The sequence below is a fragment of the Neolamprologus multifasciatus genome, chromosome 17 (genome assembly GCF_963576455.1).
Source record: "Neolamprologus multifasciatus chromosome 17, fNeoMul1.2, whole genome shotgun sequence".
Lineage (NCBI taxonomy): Eukaryota > Metazoa > Chordata > Actinopteri > Cichliformes > Cichlidae > Neolamprologus > Neolamprologus multifasciatus.
In genome coordinates this window covers 19,326,632-19,346,876 of record NC_140455.1, presented here as the reverse complement: position 1 = coordinate 19,346,876, position 20,245 = coordinate 19,326,632, and the positions used below count along the sequence as shown (strand labels likewise).

General features: G+C 40.7%; 2 protein-coding genes across 6 annotated transcripts in view; one reads left to right on the top strand and one right to left on the bottom strand.

Moving 5' to 3' along the window:
* The window catches only part of LOC146499307 (SLIT-ROBO Rho GTPase-activating protein 1-like), a 45,126-nt gene extending 35,312 nt beyond the window's left edge, over positions 1–9,814 (top strand). For 2 of the 5 annotated variants that reach the window (XM_085138108.1, XM_085138107.1), the window contains 6 exons: positions 311–535; positions 1,966–2,045; positions 2,423–2,624; positions 4,182–4,322; positions 5,010–5,343; positions 6,869–9,814. In XM_085138108.1, coding sequence (XP_084994234.1) covers positions 311–535; positions 1,966–2,045; positions 2,423–2,624; positions 4,182–4,322; positions 5,010–5,343; positions 6,869–7,330 — 1,444 coding nt within the window. In that variant the 3' untranslated portion in view covers positions 7,331–9,814. The remainder of the gene's footprint in view (positions 1–310; positions 536–1,965; positions 2,046–2,422; positions 2,625–4,181; positions 4,323–5,009; positions 5,344–6,868) is intronic. The other 3 variants (XM_085138112.1, XM_085138111.1, XM_085138109.1) reach the window with 3 other exon arrangements.
* Positions 9,815–12,797: 2,983 nt separating this feature from the next.
* On the bottom strand, positions 12,798–18,915 carry kics2 (KICSTOR subunit 2). Its single transcript, XM_085138166.1, has 3 exons — positions 17,579–18,915; positions 16,289–16,583; positions 12,798–15,313 (listed from the first exon to the last, which is right to left on the bottom strand). Exons 1-3 carry the CDS (start codon positions 17,805–17,807, stop codon positions 14,494–14,496), a joined length of 1,344 nt encoding a protein of 447 aa, XP_084994292.1. The 5' UTR covers positions 17,808–18,915; the 3' UTR covers positions 12,798–14,493.
* Between the last annotated feature and the right edge of the window lie 1,330 nt (positions 18,916–20,245).

The window sequence follows — 20,245 nt, the reverse complement described above, 5'->3', positions numbered from 1 at the left end:
CAAGATTTGATATTTTATTTCAGGGAAAATTATAGTTCCCTTTACTTCTCAAACTAGACTCTATTAAAATAATGTCAGTTTAAGACAGATGAGGAAAATTGTTTACAGTCTTTTCTCACTTCGCTCACTTTTCTTTTTCCTCACTGCTCCTCTGAGCCATATTTCTAATATTTAGACACATATGTACAGTGAAACATTAAAAGAAGTCATACTTTTTAAATTTCTAAATTCAGTGTTTCTCTCAGTTTTGGTAATTAACAGTTTAATTGTAAACAAGTAAAGTTTGGCCACATTGCCCACGTTTCTGCAGCCTTTCCCAGTACAACGATGAGAACATGATGGATGCTGGAAACCTGGCCATTGTGTTCGGCCCCACCCTACTGCCGACACCGGAGACCCTGGACCAGGTGGCCTGCCAGGCGCACGTAAATGAGGTCATCAAAACGGTCATCCTGCACCATGACAACATCTTCCCGGACACCAAGGAGCTGCCCGGCCCAGTGTATGAGAAGTGTATGACTGGAGACCAGTACTGGTGAGCATCAGGACGTTATCCTTTATTACACTCTGTTGGAAATTAAATTAATTTATGTTATTAATAACAAAAGTAAATTACTTGATGTCCTGAACATAGAAAGAAATTTGTTTGAAATTGTTACACACATGTGCAGATGCAGATGCAGTAAAAGCCTCTGGGAAATATACCCTAAACCAAACAGGAAGTCTACCATTTGGTGTTAAATATCAAACTTTGATGCCATTTTTATAATTCCAAGGGTTACACTTAAACAAAAACCTACTAAAGATTTGACTGGACAACTTTATATTTGGTTTAGGAAAACAAAAACTTGCAACATAAGCTTTTGAGTTTTCACTGACGTGTTCTGTGACTCATTAGCACAACAGCTAATAAGAGTCCAGGATTTAAGACATCTATATGCCCATTTCTTCGCCAGCCTTGAATTTTGTTTTTATATTTTAATGTTTCCAGATTAACTGTTTCATTTCTGATATTTTGGTAAATTCTTACTTTGACAGCTTCGAGCACGTGTTCCCTGGTATTTCACCTTTAATTCAAAAATGCAGAAATAAATCACACATTGATATCACATTGATATATGCAGTATGACCTGCACATCATGGGGACATCAATAATTCTGATGTTCATCAAGAATAAACGCCACAAATCTGCTTAAAGGTACCTTCTGTAATGAACCTCTGCAGGATTTAACTAAAGCTTTCACCACAAGGGGGCAGATTTTTTTTTTCCACTGGGTGTGTAGAGATGTCTCCAGATGTGTGCAGTTGTTTAATTTCTAATATTTATTTTTACCTTTCCTTCATTTCCACAGGCTTTACCTTATGTCCCACTGCTGCTGGAAGTAAAAATGACACCAAAGTACAGTCTGGCTGTGGTTCAGCTTGCGTTGATAACTCTTATGCACAATACAATACAGGCTTTAAGCTATTTTAAACAGAGGAAAGTACCTCAGAGTTCCTTAAAAGGCCAAAGAAAGAAACACCCTGCAGAACCTGAACCAGAACATTTTTAGGTTTCCTTTACTGTCACAGTAACTCAGCAGTAGATCTATGTTTATCACTACGTGTACTGCAAAGAGGAAGTTCTTATAGGAAATTCTGCATTCTTTTAATGGTGTTTAATGTATATAAATAAAGGTTAACTGCAGGGTGGGGCCTTTGAATAAATTGAGCTGTTAGTTTGAGCAGACACCTGGCAGCCTGTCAGGAACACGAGGTGTTGGAGCAGACAGTAATCCTTCTGCTGTGGGAAACCTCCTACAGCTTCTCTTTTCCCACCATCTTCTGAATCTTGACATTCTACTGTAGCCGTAAACGTCCTCAGACTCCAATGAGCGGACTCGCCTCCTGCTGTGCGTGTTTCTCCCTTTGTTCCCACACTGAATGGACGGGTGTGTGTCAATCTGCTGCTTCTTCTTCCCACAGCGAGAGTCCGTTCAGCGAGCCGGGAGCGTTGGAGGAAGCCGAGCCCGACGCCGGCACCGAGACCCAGACCAGCGACGAGGGTACGCATGACCCCTGACCTTCACACAATCGCCCACACTCCCATACTCGTACTCCCTCGTGGTGGTGGTTGTGGTGGTGCTGGAGAGTGGTTGCTATGGCAACAGCAGCCATGGAGACACTACCACCACCACCACTCTCCTTCCCTCCTTTCATCCACACCCCACCCAGCCTCCCCTCCCTCCTCCCCATCTCTCAATCTGAATTAATAGAAAAGACTCTTTTTAAAGCTCTTTTCTGATTCGTGGAGGGGTGGGCGGAACAAAGCCTAAGGGACCGTTGATTGACAAGTTCAGGTTCACCTCCAGTTCGATGTCTGGCTCTTATCTTCACCTCCTCCTCCTCCTCCTCCTCTTTTCTCTCTCTGTCTCTTTGGCAGAGGGTGAAGCTGTGGAGGCGGTGGCGAGGTTCGACTACGTGGGCCGGTCAGGCCGCGAGCTCTCCTTCAAGAAGGGAGCCTCCCTACAGCTCTTCCAGCGCGCATCACATGACTGGTGGGAGGGCCGGCACAACGGCAACCACGGCCTGGTGCCTCATCAGTACATCGTGGTGAAGGACAGGCGAGTGCACAGCCCGAGATGGTTTGTACACATCAAAAACACAAAGTTAAAATAGCTGCAGCACAGTCTGAAAATACTCAAATCCATAAAATAATCGAAGTTCATCATTAAATGTGTTAAAATGTTTAGAAAACAATGATTTTCAGTTTGTGTTTTTTCACTTAAACAAATGTATTTGATTTTTTTTCCTGATTGCAGGCTTCTGAAATGATGCTTCTTTTTGGTTTGCGTCCTCATAAAACTGCTAAATATTGTTTATAAATTACAAAAACTGTTGTCTTTTATTGAGTTCATGCCATTATTCAGAACTGCATGTTTGTACTGTTTATCTACTTTTTAATGATTTTGCTAAATTACAGGATAATAATGCCAATGCATTCAGGGCTTTTTTGTGTGGCTACATCTTAAATGTGACCAGAATTGTTTTTATAAATAACACACGCAACTGTTCCACAGTTTGTTAATGCAGATGTCTAATCAGCCAATCACACAACAGCAGCTCAGTGCATTTAGCATGATTGTCTGTGAAGGTTCTCAGTCATCCAGGTCATCGTAGTCAAAGGAGCTTGCAAAGAAAAGCGTCTGGACTTCTTTAAGTTAAAGTTTAAGTTAAACTTAAAGAAGTCCAGACGCTTTTCTTTGCAAGCTCCTTTGACCATTTAGCATGTAGAGATTAGGCATGTAGACAGGATCAGAATGAGGAAGAAAGGGAAAGGGCATTTAATTTTTTAACACTTGATTCATTTTTGTTTCATTTTTTTATTCACATAAGAATTTATAATATTCTGATATAAAAACATTACATTGAGAATTTGGGGGTTTATATACAGCATGTACGTGAACAAGAGCATTTTAAATTCATTTGCATTTCTTTGTGCCGCATCGTCACAATGTAACATGTATATTATACCACATGAGATGATTGGAAAAAATTACAAAAAATAGTATAATTATTTTTATCTCCTACATAATTCCTAGACATAATTTAGCCTTCACTTCCGTTTCACATTTTATAAAATTACAGTGTAATGTTATCACAGCATAAACTATTTGCAAAGTTTAATTTTACTCAAGCATTTTTAAAAATATTTTTCAAAATATTTCAATTTGGTTCAAGCTTTATTTTAATGTAAGTATTTCTGTTTTCCATAGATATCAATTTATATGGACATATGTGTATAGATATACATAGACAGATGTTTAGTGTCTTATTTACATTTTTAATATTCGTATTTACCTAGTTTTTATCTTCAGTTTTCCAATACAAGAACAAGAACAAAAGGGATGCATTGTGTGTGTAAATGGTTTAGTGTAGTCGTAGTTTTGAGTTGAAATCTTTCTTTGTAGAAGTTCTTGTTAGCATAAGTGGCTCGATGGCCGCATTGAAGAGCTGCATTGATGGATTTGGGTGGATTGCTGCTCACTGGATTGTACACCTTGTTGATTAACAGACTGATTGGGCCGAGGCAGTCACTAACCACATGCTATTGATCAGTTAATTGATGATTGGTGCGCTGTGCTAGTTCAGTTCTCCAGTTTCCAGAGTGATTTGTCCTGATTGAGAGTCTGTGTCTTCAGGGCTGACGCCATGTCAGACACACTCAGTCAGAAAGCCGACAGCGACGGAGGAAGCAGCAGCACCGACGATAAGCGGTCTAGGAGCGAGCTGAGCTCCCCGACCGACATGAGACCTCCAGAGACCTACAACAGGTCTGTCATGTAAGACACCTTTCATTATCGTGAGGATTTTCTGCGGCGTGTTTTAAGCCCATTCTGTTCTCTCACCTTTAAAAATACCTGCGGATCTCATCACGCTGGTGTCACAGCTGTTCTCATGTGACCAGTTTCACCATCTGCAGACTCCAAACACCTTTTATTTTATTCGTAGTCATTCCTCACAACACGTCAAGGAAGGTGGCCCAAGTGTGGCTAAGCTAATCTGTGCAAGAGGCTTAAAAAGCATTCAGTACCAGTGTGATTATGTGGACATGCTTCTTAGAACTAAAGCTTTCTAACACTTTGCATAAAATTTTGTGGTTTTTATGTTGGAACCCCCCACGCCTAACGCCATCACCTGTCGGCTGCCAATGTTTATAATAAAAATGGGAGCATTTCCATGATTTCCTTGTTCATTCACAGTTACGTAAAGATTTATACAAACTGGACTTTTGTAAAACTCGAAAACTTGAAGCGTCACTTAAGTATTACATATAAGGAGCTGGATTTATAACATCCAAAAAGCTGTTTAATTATTTGAGTTTAAAAAAAACATGAGAGAAGCTTTGGTACAAGCAGAGACGAGCTTGCGGGTTCTCCAAAGGGAAGATAGCATGTAGTTCAGTAGTTGCTGAATATGATTTGTTTCATTCTACCTGAGCTAATGCTGTTTACACTTCCTGTTGACAGCCACAGGAGGAAGCGAACTGATGGTTTATTCCGCCGCCCTCTCTGCCGCTCTAACGACAACCACGGGAACGGAGGCGTGATGGAGCGCAGTTCTCCTCCGGTGACGGGTCACTTCAGCCCCAGGGAGCTGCTGCTAGGGCGGGGCCAGGGCTTGACCCCGCCCCTAGACAGCCCGGAGCGACGCCGCCGCTCTGCAGCCGTGACCATGACGGTGAGCCGACACGATTCTCTGCGGAGGCTGGAGGACACACCTATACGACGCTCCAACAGCGGGCAGCATGGCTTTGGAGACTCCCATCGATCCCGAGCTCTCGACCCCGACGCGCTGGCACAGGTACGCCTAGAAAACATGTAACGTGAGATGAATATTGAAAAAAATCTTTGTTTTCATTGCATGCAGGTGTCACCAGACTGGAGTGGGTTCTGAAAACAGACAGCAGAAATTCACCTACCTATCTCTGATTGAAATCCTAAATCCACGGCTGAGTAACACCTTTATATATCAGTGAGCAAGTGACACTGATGCTATCAGACTCTAAAAATTCTCAGCTACGACTCTGCCAAATCTGAACAGCAACAATGACACATCCATTTTAATCACAGTAGTACCACAACGCCTCTTGAGTGAGCTCCATGCTTCTCACAGTGTCGCCAGTGGGAGAAAATACAACCCAGTTCTGGACAGCAAAAAAATAAAAAAGCTTTAAGGGATTTTATATCGAATTGCTTCAAACTGGTCCTTCTTGTGACACGCTATAAATTCTTTAGTAGCTCTAAATATGTGGTTTCAGTTTTCTAGAAATTTTACTTGGATTTTTTTTACTCTTTCAAAAAGTTTGCTGTTTCTTAATTTCTCTAATATTTAGACAAAATTCAAATCATGAGGTCCTTGTATGCGAGGCAATCCTTGTGAATGAAACACTCTGGTTCAGGCAGTTTTTTTTTTACTCCTGCTCTGTATGACATCATTAGAGGCTGTTTTAATCTGGAGGCGAAAGTGAATGGGGGTCTTCTTTGAGGTCGAAATGCTTCCATGTTAAGTCAGAACACCGACAGGTTTCAGAAAGTGATAAATCATGCAGAAATAATATATTTGTGTTATTTTTAAAAAAGTAAAATCTTATCTGTTACGTTATTTGTCTCAAGATTCAGTCAGAGGTTTTCATGATTTACTACAGAAAGATACAGTTCGACTTAAGGCTCTACCTTCCAAATTGTGAGTGTGTGTTTGGCTTTTAATACAACACTCTCATTCAGAAAGTTTTGTCTACTCTCGGCTCTGTTTGTGAGGGGCAGCCGATAGTGAAAAAAGCACATTTAAAGGAGAGGAGGTAAAATGGTTTGTTTCAGAGAAAAAAGTCATTTTCTCTGGCCAATACTGAGATAATTACTTTTACCATGATTACTCACACTCTGGAAAAATGTGGATTTATTAAACTTTCAAATAAATTGTCTTTTTAATTAAGTTGATTTAAATGAACTGTGCTAAATTGAATGAATATGTTTTGTGGCAGATAAAGGAAACAAGAACATTACTGCAGAACAATAACAGCTGCATCTTGATTTTTCTCGTTTTAATAATCATAAGTTAAATTAGAATTAACTGATTTGTCAAAATTAAATTACTTTTACAAGCCCAAGAGAGGATAAGATAAGTAAGGATTATTTTAAGCTCTGAATATGGAAAAGCTACTTTGTAGGAATAATAGATGGAGCTGGAAAAGAACGCAATAGGTCCCCTAAAATATACATGTATTAATTTTTGAAGAATCATCCAAGGAACCAAAATCTAACTTGATGTGTGAATGGATTCATTTAAAACTGTTGACTTATTCTTCAATCATCCTCTCCTCCTGCAGGACATCGAGGAGACCGTGAGTGTGGCTTTGGGGGAGCTGAGGCAGTTGGAGCGACAGGGCTGCCGGCCGGCCCCCGACGTGGTTCTGGACACCCTGGAGCAGGTAAAGAACGGCCCCATCACCACCTGCTCCTCCGAGTCTCCCAGCCCGCACAGCACCCCAAGCACACCAGGCACACCAGGAACCCCCGGCACCCCCGGAACTCCCGGGACGCCCGGTACCCCAGGCACCCCAAGCCCCCTGAGTCCTCTGAGCCCCATCAGTCCACTCCCTGGACCTCCATCTGGACCCCCCAGACCTGCCAACCCATCCCCTGACGCTCTGGGTTCCTTCAAGCCGGTGGCAGCCGCTCGCATCGGGGCTCCGCTGCGACCACCTGCCCTGAGACCCAAACCTATGGTTCCACCTAAGAGCAGCACCCCGCCTCTACCCCCGCCACTGGACAAATCCTGCACCATGTGAGCCAAACCAGGCCAATAAGAGGCCGAATCAGGCCTACCCGGGCCAAAAATGGGCCAGAAGAGGAGATCAGGGTACTGCTTAATGTTTATAATCAACATGAGGGTAGAAATGGTAGGAAAGACGAAAAAGGCTTTTAATGTAGTAATAAAATATAATATATGACATGACTTATGATATGATATGCCATGATATTTATGTGTTGTCAGGTTGGTGTGTACTCTCTTGGTGTGTAGGGGTTTACTTTCTCCATGTATCGAAGCATTTATCAAAGGTTAGCTAAAAGAACTGCTGATGCGGAGATGCAAGTACGAGCGTGGGCGGGGCTTCCTGTGTGAGATCGTAATCAGAGAGAGAGAGAGAGAGAGAGAAGCGTGGGGGGTGTGGGGGGAGTTGGGGAGTGTAGTTCAGCTCCAGTAAAACTGTAGTTTAAGTGATGTGACTGTTGCCAGAAAAAAAAGAAAGAAAAAGAAACAAACACAATTGGCTGCTGTATCCAGGACGAGCGACTCGATTGGGAAGAGGACGCGGCAAACGATGGTTCAACAACGTCTGCGGGACTTTATAATTTATTTTTTTAATTTTTTCACTCGGTTCAGCTGCTAAGCTCACTTGCACCTCAAAACCACGAAAACGCCTCCTGAGGTCGTCAGTGAAAGAAAACTTGTTATTTAACCAACGTCCAGCTACTTAATGAATGTTTCCTGTATTTTAACGACTGTTCAGCCATCTATTGAATGTTCGGTGAGCCGCGGCGGCGGCTTGCTAAACTTTTTAACAGCCTTCTTGTGTTTTCAGACGGGGGAACCTCATGCCCAGACCGGAGCTTCATTCAAACAGGGTGGTGGAGTGAGTGGTGGAGTTTGGTTAGAGCTTTTTCTGGGACGGGTAGGGGGTGGGGTGGGTGTACGATTTTGTTGCTGTGTGTTTGTGAGTGGTTGTAAGTGTGTATCAAGGAGCATCAGTGCCAAGTTAAGAAAAAAAATTATATTTATTTTTTAAATTTTGCGAATAGAGTCGAAAGGTGATGAAGTGTTTGTGAGCTATAAGAGAAAAAACTTCAGAGTGACTGAAAATGCTTCGTAAGTGTGACGTAATCCACGTGAGGTGTTCTGTAGACCGACAGTTTTATTCTGATACTCAACTTTAAGGTTCTTAGTCAGGTCATCGTAGTCTAAGGAGCTTCTGTTTATTCTAAACAGTATTTCCCATTCATTATTTATAAACGTTTGAGTTTATTCTCAACATTTTATTCTCGATATTTCCACTTTACTCTGAAAATTAGTATTACCAGTTTATTCTCAGTTTATTTGATTATTGTGGGGTCCTTCCCTTACAATAGAAAGCTGAACTGAATTACATTAAATTTCAAACTTGAAATTTAAGCTTTATCCTGAAAATTTTAACTGAATGCTCAAAAGAGTACTTCAAATGTATTCTTGAAACATTAATTTCGTGCTGTCAGCATTAATCTCGTTAAAAAGACGTTAACGCCATAACCACATTAACACAGCAAATCTCCGTTAGCGAGTTAACGCGGATCGCTCCATGCGAGGGATTGCATGGCGTCAATGCGTTAGCACGTTTAGCTCATGCATCAACGCGTGGGGCGATCCGCGGTAACTCGCTAATGGAGATTTGTAGCGTTAATGTGAATATGTATGGGCTCAAATTGTGGCCATAAATATTTTGTACTTGTAAATCAAATGCTTATTTGTGAACTGAGTTTTGTAAACTTGTAAACCAAAATATTTGAAGATTTTATGTTTTTGCCTCTACAGATGAGAATTCGTGTGTTTGTAAAAAAAAGATTTGTTTGTAAAAAAATATTTACACGAGTTACAATTTTTTTTGTTAAGGTCTGGCTACAGATACAAAGCAAAAAGCTAGGTGTAAAACTCTGCGCTCAGGTTCCCTGGCTGTATGTGACTTTCAACTTACACATACAAATTTTGACCCAATTTTTCTTCCTTTCAGCTGATTGGTCAGTGTCATGTCAATCACACATTAGCAATCCAATCAGAGAACAGATGGGTTTGGCTGTCGGAGAGGTGCTTTACTGAGATTCAGGTCCTGGAAGGGTAATACAGTTTGAAGCTGGAGGATCTCTATATAAATATCCCATAAGGCTCATACAAGCTAGGTCCCATAACTTTCGGTAGCTGTTGAAAGGATAAAGTTTTGGTATATCAATGGTTAGAAATACCATTATTACTTTATAATTTGTTTCACAAAAATCAGGGCTAATCCGGGACCATTGCTGTGAGTTACAGTGTGCAGCATAAAGGCCCTTTCACAGCGGACGCAGCATGTGCTGCTAATGCTAACTGCTAACTAAGACCCAAGGATCCAGAATTTGTTGCGCTGGCTACTGAGCTCTCTAGGTTTTTGCCGCAGCTCTACGTGAACTAGATGCCCCTGCTCCTTGTCGTTTCTATCTCTGACTTTATGTCCTCTACAAGAGTTTGTGTTGTTTTATCTTCAAATGTTCAATAAAAACATGTATCGCTAATTCATAATGAAGAAGACTATCCCCACTAGTGAAGACTGTGTCATTTCCACAACACTGCTTTCCCCCGAGGTCTGGAGCGCTGCTGAAAGGGTTCTGGATGTCTGTATAAGCACGCAAACCTGTGAGACAAAAATCACCGAACTCTGACACGCACAGACTGTTTTTCCTTCATGGAGATGAAGGAAAACGCTGGGCTGGCATGTAAAAGAACATTTAATCTTCCAGGACCTGAATTCCGTAAAGCACCCCTCCAACAGCCAAATCCATCTGTTCTCTGACTGGGTTGTTAAATTTGTGATTGACATGACATTGACCAATCAGCTGAAAGGAAGAAAAATCGGGTCAAAATTCGTACTGGTAAGTTGAAAGCCACACGCAGCCAGGGAACCTGAACGCAGAGTTTTACATGTAGTTTTTTGCTTTGTATCTGTAACCAGACCTTAACAAAAAAATATTTACAAGTACAAAATATTTATGACCACAATTTGAGCCCATAGTTATAGTGTTAACGTCATTTTAACAAATTTAATGCTCACAGCACTAATATATTTTAGTCCCAAATTTGACTCTCACATTTTGTCTGAAAATTTATTCTCAGAATAGCATTTCAACTTTCTTCTAGAATAACCATTTCTAGTTTATTCTCAACATTTCTGGCTTGAAATTTTAACGTTACTCTGAGAACAGTGTTGCAACTCTTTATTTTCCATTAAAATTTCTTCTCAAATCTTAGTTCTGAAAATTGTGTTTATTCTCAGAATTTCAACATTATTCTCAGAACAATAACTTTATTCTGAAAGATTTTGACTATTTTCAAAATCTCAAATTCCTTCTCAGAACAGTATTTCAAATGTATTTTGGAAATAGTACGCTTACATTTTGACTTCTATAAAAAATCTATTCTCAGAATAGTGTTTCAGCTTTAATATGGACGCTTTATTTTGAGTTTGTTCTCAAAATGTAATTCTCAGAATATTGATTTTATTCTGAAATTTCTGACTTGTCCTCAAAACAGCTTTTTCAGCTTTAATTTTCAGGTTTACTCTTAAATCTTGACTTTTTCAAAATTTTGACTTTCTCAGCATAACATCTCAACTTTAGTAAGGATATTTTATTTTGAATTTATTCTCAAAATAATGTTTCAGATTTGTGCCATATCAAACGTGCAGAGCTACTCACTGTGGCGATTAAAGGAACAGCTGAAAGTAGCTTCCGTTTCAATTTTGTTCCAGAAATAGTGCTTTAGGTTTGTTCGCAAAATGTTGAGTTTATTCCCTTTTTTTTTTTTGAAAATATTTTTATTGAAAAAAGAAAACAACAGTACTTGCAGTTACCGAAATACAATCAACCTTTCTTCATTTTTCTAAGTAAATAAACTTATATATATATATGTGTGTGTGTATATATATATATATATATATATATATATATATATATATATATATGAAAAACAACAACGCATTCTAAAAGAAAGACCCCTCCCCCCCCCGTCCCACACAGATCAACACAACCATCAAACATATTAGAGGAATATAACAGTAACAGAAGTACATTTAAACAGGCAATACCTCTAGACTAGCAAAATAAGAGATAAAGGGTTGCCACTTGTGAAAGAATTTGGCTGTGCAACCTCTCAACGTATATTTAATTTTTTCAAGTTTTAAAAAAAACATGACATCTTTAAGCCACCGGGTAATAGTAGGATACTTAACAGACTTCCAGTGCAACAATATTAGACGTCTGGCTAATAGGGATGTGAAGGCTATAATATCCTTTTGTGTGGAATCAAGTGTAAGTGAGCGAACAGGAATCCCAAATACAGCAATCAGAGGACAAGGACGAAGAGTTATCCCAAGAACAGTTGACATAATAGCAAAATACCCTGTCCAGAAACCTTGTAGCTCAGGACATAGAAAAAACATGTGGCTAAGGTGACAAGGAGAACCATGGCATTTATCACATTTATTTTCCACTTCTGGATACAATTCAGAAAGTCTAGACTTAGAGAAATGCACCCTGTGTATGACCTTAAATTGAATAAGTCCAAGACGAGCACAGGAGGTGGAAGATCGTACCCTCGCTATAGCCTGTTCCCAAGACTCCTCATGTATTTGAATTCCTAGTTCTCCTTCCCACGTACACTTAAGCTTAACATTAGAGTGGTTACTAAAAGACAGAATAGCATCATAGAGTTTCGAAATGGTTCCTCTGTGATGAGGAATAAATGATAACGTAGTTTCCCACTGCTGTTCTGGAGGTAAAGAGGGGAAGTTTGGGAAACACTTGGCAATGTTGAGTTTATTCTTGACAGTATTTTTAGTTTTTAGTTTTAAAATGGGATTTTGAACCCTGTTCCCGTAATCCTTAACTTCTAACCGCACAGTTTTGATAATTTCCAGCATTTAGCAAAACTGACTAGATTTTTCCTACACAAGTAGTTTTTGATCCTTAAATTATTTCAACTCTGTTCTGATGTTACAGCTTCAATCCTCAAGTTTTGACTTTGTTCTGCAAAATTAAAAAGGAATTTCTTGTAATATTTTTTTTTCCTCAGTGTGACCCTGATACTCCTTGTAAAGTGTGTGTGTGTGTGTGTGTGTGTATGTGTGTTCTGCTCGCCTGCCCCTGTTCTGCTCCCTTGTAAGTGCAGAAGTACTAGAATAGCATTAGATAATAGATAATTCATGCCTGCCAGGAGTGCCAGAACACGCGAGTGGAAGTTGGGGAAAACTAGTGCAAAAAGCATGCCACTATCTGTGTTTGTCAGAATACTGGTTTACCTGCTCGTTACACTGAAGTCACTAGTTAACCTTAAACTCACAATAAGCTAACAGGGTGGGGCTTTGTGTGTAAACGCCCAAAAACACTTGAACAGCACACTGAATGTGGCCTCCAACTGGGCTGTGAGTGTGGTGATTAAAATGAAACATGACGTGCTGAGATAGGCTGTGGATGCACATATATGTGTGTGTGTGTCTGTGTGTGTGTATGTGAAAGTGCCTTTTTTTAAAATCCTTTTTTGGAAGTTGTGAATCCACTCACGCATGTCCTGAGCAAAGAGCAGCAGCACTCCGAATGAAATAATCATAAAGTGTTTAGTAGATTTCTGAATTATGAATTCTAGCATTAACCCATTGTGAACATTGCACTTTGATGTATAGGATTGTGTACTTGGCATGTAGCATCATAACATGTTGGTGCATTTTAACTCAAAGGGAGGTTTCTTTGAATGTGTTTGATAATAAAGGAAATGGTTTTTGTCTGTTAGTGTTGCTGTATTTGAAAACTGAGCTTCCTAAAGATGAGCTCATATAGCCAAATGGATTGTATCAATGTGTTGTATTTATATTATAAATAAACCTAAACTAGCATTCAAGCCTCTCATCAATTTGATCCTTTCCTTCGCTGTTTTCTCCCACTCAATAAACTTCCTGATGTGTTCAGTAAATTGCTGCCATTTAACCCTTTCATAGTTCTTTTTCCACTATTTCTCCAAATATCGTTAACACCAAATTGTGCGCTCACCATCTGAAAGTTGCAGCAGAAATTTAGTTTTTGGAGAGTCTGTGGCCTCAGTTTCCTCTTCTTAGTTGACGGGAGTGGTACCCGGTTTCCCCTTTAGCTGCAAGGTTCAACCGGTTTTGCTTTCAGAGAATCTCTTCTGCATACTTTGGTTGCAGTGAGTGGTTATTTCAGATACTGTTGCCTTCCATTTTCCTCTGACATCACCAAGACATTTTTGGCCAGAAACTGCCGCTCACTGGACATTTTTTAAAGACGGTTGTGCAGGAGAGCAGATGGGCAGTTTTAGGCTATGTTCAAAGTCCATTAAATCACATTTCTCCCCTATTCTGATGTTTAGCTTGAGCTTCAGGAGGATCGTTTTGACTGTGTTTGAATGCTTAAATGCACTGGGCTAATAAAAGGGCCAGTGGGTGTATGTGCATTAGCAAATGAACACTCTTTAATTTTTAATCTCAGACGATACTCACAAAAAATTTATTTTATTGTCCTTTAAAATATTTAGCTTTCTGTTCCAGTGATGGATATTCCTGTTAAACATAGCCAAAGTTTCACATAATGAGATCACTTTATGTGCAGTGAGCCAAAAGCTTCACAGGTTAAACTGTCTGGTCTTGAAATGATGTCACATATCCTTATTGTAGTGATGTCAGCACATAGCTGAGCACTGCAGTACCGTCCTGTGAGAGGCAACCAATCAGAACAAAGTTGGTTCAAACAGGGGGAGGAGCCAAAGCAGCTGCAGCAAAGCAGAGTTTAAAACAAATCAGGATATTAAAAATAAATAAATAACTAATACAAAAAAATATGTAAAAAGTAAATATTGAAACTTTACTGTTTTACATTTCAAATCTTTATTTAAACTGTATTAAGCACAACAAATGTAATGTATAACGAATTAAAACATAAACCTGATAAAACCGCATGATGCCAAATAATTAAAAGGCTCTGAGCACGAGCAGTGCTGTGGTGGTCATCCTGTCACGGTCAGGTCAAATAAATTCAGAGCACCTCGAATCTCTTTGGTCTGGAACATTTTTGGCAAACTGAGAATCAAAGCAGCAAAAAGCACCAGCTGGACCACAGAAAACGCAGGACCATGTAAAAATTTAGCATCTTGTCGATGTGCAGTTCAGCCCTTCGACCCGGGTTTGAGGGTGCTGAAAGGCTTGGAGTTCCGAAGCGAGCCCGAAATCTCCTGCAAGAAGCCAGTGAGGTGCAGGTCCTTCTCAGACTTCCTTCCGTCAAAGATGACGACAAGCGTGAAGTGCGGCTCCGGCCGCGTCAGGTAGTATGTGCTCTGGACCTTGTCATCATAGAAGTGCACCACTTTGTCCAGAGTGTTGAGTTCAGCTGCGCGGTCTCCCATCATCATGATGACGTTGGGCCAGTGTGTGAGCGGGCGCTCTCCCGATGGCAGTGACACCACAGCGGGGAACTGCTCCACGCCCTTCGGTGCTTCCCGGTACGAGTGTGGGTGGTGGTAGCCATGACCCTGGAAGCTCTCCGAGCCGCGGTTGTCAAACACAAGCGACACATTGCTGGCATCGTGTTTGCGTATGAAGGTGGAGATCTTGCCGTAGTAGTCTGGGGTGGTGCGGGCCGTCTGCGCCCTCATGTCAGCCGGTACCGTCTGCTTGCTCAGAACTTCGTGAAAGTAGAAGCTGAACTTGGCGAGCAGTGCCGCTTGGAAGCGCTGCAACCACACATACAGGTGCGGAGGCTGCACTGCCTTCTGGGACTGACCTCCGAACAGGTGCTTGCGAGTCTCCTTCTGCCGCTGGAACAGCTGACCCCAGGTGATGAGCTTGGAGTTGGCACCATGCAGGCTGAGCAGGGCGGGCAGGAAGTGCCACTCGGACAACTGGGCTTGGCAGCGCAGCAGCTGTGTCACTACGTCCACCTCCATCTGGAAGCCCTCCTCCACCCGGCCCACAATGGGATGGTGAAACCTGGAAGAGCAAAAAAGAAAGAGGAGGTGAGGAAGTAAAGAAGGAACCAATCCATCAATCAGTCATTATTCCTCTAGTTATTCCTCCATCTTTTCCAGGCCTGAAACAAACACACACTGAGGCTCCAGTGAAACAATCACTTCTGAACAGTGCTGACAGACCTGCAAAGGCAAAATGTGAAGAAGTTTTGAGGGTGCCAAAATAAAATCTCTCTGAGGAGATAGAATCCTTTATTTTCTCTTCTGGCCTAATTTGCAGAAACCTCAAAGCAGCTGAGACAAACGTCTCCCCCAGATCTGCTGACGAGGGAGAGAGAGAGCAAGCATGTTACAGTCTCTCGCTGGTTCATGGCTGGCTGACCCGTTGACGTGTGGCGTGTCACGCCGCATTCCGCTGCAGCTCCGTCAACAGCTCACTCGCTTTCTGTTCCTGCTGTGGCTGCAGCACGCCACTTTGCTGACACGTCTCTGGGGAAAACACCAGATTCCTGAGCTCAAAGTTTCCCTTCAACAACCTCAATATGTCACTCTCTCTCTTTCTCTCTCGCTCTTTGTTTTTTACACTTGGGTCCAGAAGCTTTTGAATAATGACACATATTTTGCCTCTGTGCACCACCACAGCAGGTTTTAAATTAAACTATGAAGAAATGATTTAAGTGCTGACTTCCAGCTTTAATTCTAGGACTTTAATTTAAATACTGCATTACCTGTTTAGGAATTACAGACATTTCTATGCACAGTCACCTGGTTTGTGTCAAAATTGTGTCGTTGTCCAAATACTTAACCGTACATGTTTGGGGTTTTTTTAATCTCGCTTTTTTATAATCAACATCAAAGGACCACACTACCTGGGTCTGGAAGTCTTAGTTAGTACAACTATGTTAGTTGTAGTAGTTTCGAACTGTTCCGTTTAACTCTTACATTGCAAAATTAAAATATTTTCTTCAGTAAAAGTAATCTGTAATCAGATACACACTTGGAGCTGTATTTCTGGAGGACGACCTCGAGCACTGTGACCAGCTCCTCAGAGTTGACGTTCTTCTGGCTGCCCAGTGAGTGCATTTTCTCGTACAGGTCAGCCATCTCCATGCGGGCCTGGATGAAGTGGCAGAGCTGCTCTGAAAGGTGCGATAACAGGTCCTCCAGGTAGGAGGCGGAGGAGGAGTTCAACTGGCCGTGGCGCCCCATCATCACCACCTTCCTGAGCTCGTTGTACAGCGAGGTGTAGATGGTGCGGATGGAGTCCTTCCGGCTGAAGAAGGACTGGCCACCTGCAGAGAGAGGGGTGTGTGTCAAGCTACAGAAACACTCAGGTGCTGCAGCGCCACCTGGTGGTGGAAGTTAAATTTATATCTGGAGTTTTAAATGTTTAATTGAGTACAAATAATAGACAATAAGAAATCATTGCTTACTTATAATGAAGATGAAAACATAATAAGTTTCAGCTCAGACTGGATTAAAATTCTGACTGAAGCAGCGATAAAAAAAAGTTGGAGCTGTTGTGAACATAAAAGTTCTGCAAGGTGTGATGCAGGACATCCATCGAGGACATAAAACAAATTATAAAACCTAAAACTCTGCATGCACAGCACTACATTTAAAAGCTGTTTATTAGGAGCAAAAAAGATAAATACTTAGAAATGTTTATGCTCACAGCAGGAAAAAGGAGTAAAAACCCTGAAATTACCGTTATGGACTGAACCCAGATTTCCCAAAACATTCCCATATTTGACGTTTTAAAGAAGGTGTCATTCTGAAGGAGACCACTCGCATGAAATATTTCACCACAGGTTAAAGGTGAATGCTCAGAACAGACTTGTAGTGATTGCAGTGACCCTTTTCTCTAAGGGGAACCACACAATTCCAGCATTACTTCCACAGCATGAGCGCCACAGGCCATTTTATTATCATGAACTGGCATTCATATTTGCAATTGTTCTCCTAAGTTTGCTATAATTTCTTACAAATAGATTTTTTCTCCTAGACTTTCGTTTACTTATAAACATGCTCCATTCTCCTAATTTTTTTCTTACAAATATGCCATTTTCACCTGAAACTGAAACTTTTTCCCTCATAGATTTGCGCGTTTTTTTTTTAAATTCATTTTAATTTCATTTAATATGTCAATGAAATCACATCGACGAATTATTCTACCTTTGTACATGCATAGACCCCATATATACTCCATTTTATCTGCTTTAATCCACCACACCCTCCGTGTTATGGTGGTAGTTATACAGCGGACCACAGCAGCAGAGAAAGCTACCTATTTTCTGTCCCAGGAACGTCATGTTGTGGTACACCTTCTCTGCCGCGGCCAGGTGAGCCAGAGCGGCCAGCAGCGCGCTCCAGATGCTCCCGCTGCTCCTGCTGCCGTCCTTCTCCCGCTCCACGTAGTCCTTTGCTCGGTCGAAGGAAAACATGCCGAGCTGGGCGAAGAAGCTCTCCAGGATGGCCCGCTCCCGGGGAACGGGCCGCAGCTCCTCCACCTCCATGGTTCGCAGATAGCCCCGAGAGTGGAGAAGGGGCGAGCTAACTGTTAGCCGGCCGTGTTAGCAACGGGAAGTGTGTGTAAGAAAAAACACCAACTGATAAATAGTGTGGTTAAAAAGCTAATTTTACATACTGATCCCAAGAAACCCATTAAATATAAACGTGAAACAAAGAAATTAAAACACGTCTATTTAAAGCTAACAGGCCAAGTGCAAGACGCCATATTGGCTACGCCGGATGTAAACACTACGGAAAGTTGCGGACGTCAATTCATGAAGAACCTGCCGCGAAATTGAAAGAAGAACCTCCTAAATTGGGGGCGATAGAGGAGGGGGTCTTTTATTCAGGGGCGGATCTAGAGAAATTTTCTTAGGGTGGCATGAGGGTGGCAAAGAAATCAAATGGGGTGGCAAAATCAAAGCTTTTTTTTTTCAAACACATATGTAGGTGGTTACATATGGTTAAAATGATTCAAATGCAGTAAGTATACACGTTTTTCATATAAATATAGTCTATAACTTAATTATTATCTGTAGCCCACATAATTACACACTTTAGTTACATAAAACATGTGAGTTTTGATGTTATGTACTGTATAGCCTGTATAATAAATAAATATGTAGCCCAATAAGTATAAAATCCAGAAAGCTACACAACATTGGGTGGTTCATTTACAAACACAAGTCTAACATATGTTTCACACTGTTTTTTGTTAGAAAACAATTACATTGTTACAGCTTAAATTACACAAAATGTCAGAAATCTGCACTGTCATGAACAAAAATTTAAACCTAATTTTTCATGATTTGTTGGATTAACCCACTGAGGTCTAAAATACAACTGCCCATTTTTGACTCCTTTTGAGTTTACGTTTGTATTTCACCCTCAGATTGTTTCATTTTATTTTTTTCCCCTTGCCTTGTTTGGTATCTTTTCAGCTAAACTGAATTTAGTTGTTTTTCACTGACATACTGCATTAGTACTACTATTACTATTAATAGTACTATTACTGATCTGAAATCACACAAAGAACTTAAAGTCCTAGTAGTATTTTTTACTGTAAAAACCCCCCACAGACATGTTGAGTAAATTTTTATAACTTGAAATGAAAATATAATATAATTGTACATTTTGTAAACATATACAACTATTTATCTAAAAATGCAGCCAATACACCTGCCGTTTTTTTTTTCATTTTCTACAACCGTTTAAAAATATTACTAAAACCAAAATGAGAGAACAATCAGGTGTCGCAATAAGATGCCCCACAAATGATGTATGCCAGTAAAAAATAAAGTTTGTCCACCAAAAGACAGAACAGCACAGGGATAAACCTGCAAGCCTGACTACAGGAGGTGTATCACTCCGCTGGTTTTCTACTTAGTGACAGTGTTTACATTGCAAATGTGCCTTTGTGACATTCATTAGTGCCCTCACTGACACACAAAATAAAACGACTACACAACAGAACAACTACACAACACAACACAACACAACACACTAAGAATCCACTCCACACTAAACTTCACAAATCTCCCACATCTAAGCTCTCTCTCTCACTCCCAAAACTTTTCCCTCTTCCTAAACAACCAAATCCCACATGTTGACCTTTTTTTTAATTGGTCGACATGGTGCATTTTTCCACCGATAGAAAAGAGGTGGCTTTTTTTCCCTTTCTTTACTGTTTTCACGCTGTCCTTAGAAAACGCTTATAACACACATACACACAAACGTGACGACAGTATTTAGAAAAAAGTGTGGCTTATATATATTATCACAACTCTGGATTTACTGGCCTGTAATTAAAATTTAAAAACTTTAAAGTCTGAACTTTCAATGTGGGCTGAAATAGAGACTCAGCGTGGCTGCAGCTTGTTGCTATGTCAGCTTAAATGTGATTTGGAGGTGCAGCGTGTTGGTGGACCACAGAGGGTTAATAACACTCATCTTCCTTCCATTTCCAGAGTGTAATATCCACCCACCTGTGTAAAATCCGAAATTCCCATGGTGTTGTTCAAAATGTGCTCTGGCACAATCATAAGCATCGCTTGCTACTGAAAACAAGAAAAAAGCCAGTCCTGCTATGGGCTGAACCATTTGTTAATGGTGGAGGGGGGGAACACTATCCAATATATTCAGTTTTAGCATTTATGTTCACTGTTGACTGTAACTACGCTCAAACTGTTAATGCTATCTTATTTGAATAAACAACACTGTCATATGCAAAACTGGGGTAGCACTTGGGGTGGCAAGGGATCATTTTAGGGTGGCACTTGCCACCCCATGCCACCCTTCTAGATCCACCCCTGCTTTTATTATTGTTTAATTTATTTTCACTGTGTTTAATTTGTTATAAAAATCCAGATTTTTTAAACTCAAATTTCCAAGAAAAAAAGGTCAAATTTACAAAAGTAAACTGACAAATTATTATGAGTTATTA

Coding starts and splice junctions, on each gene's coding strand:
- kics2 (XM_085138166.1), bottom strand. CDS start 17,807: ATGGAGGTGGAGGAGCTGCGGCCCGTTCCCCGGGAGCGGGCCATCCTG. Junction 16,584..17,578: donor GTTCCTGGGACAGAAAATAG/GTAGCTTTCTCT, acceptor CTCTCTCTGCAG/GTGGCCAGTCCTTCTTCAGC. Junction 15,314..16,288: donor CTCCAGAAATACAGCTCCAA/GTGTGTATCTGA, acceptor TTGCTCTTCCAG/GTTTCACCATCCCATTGTGG.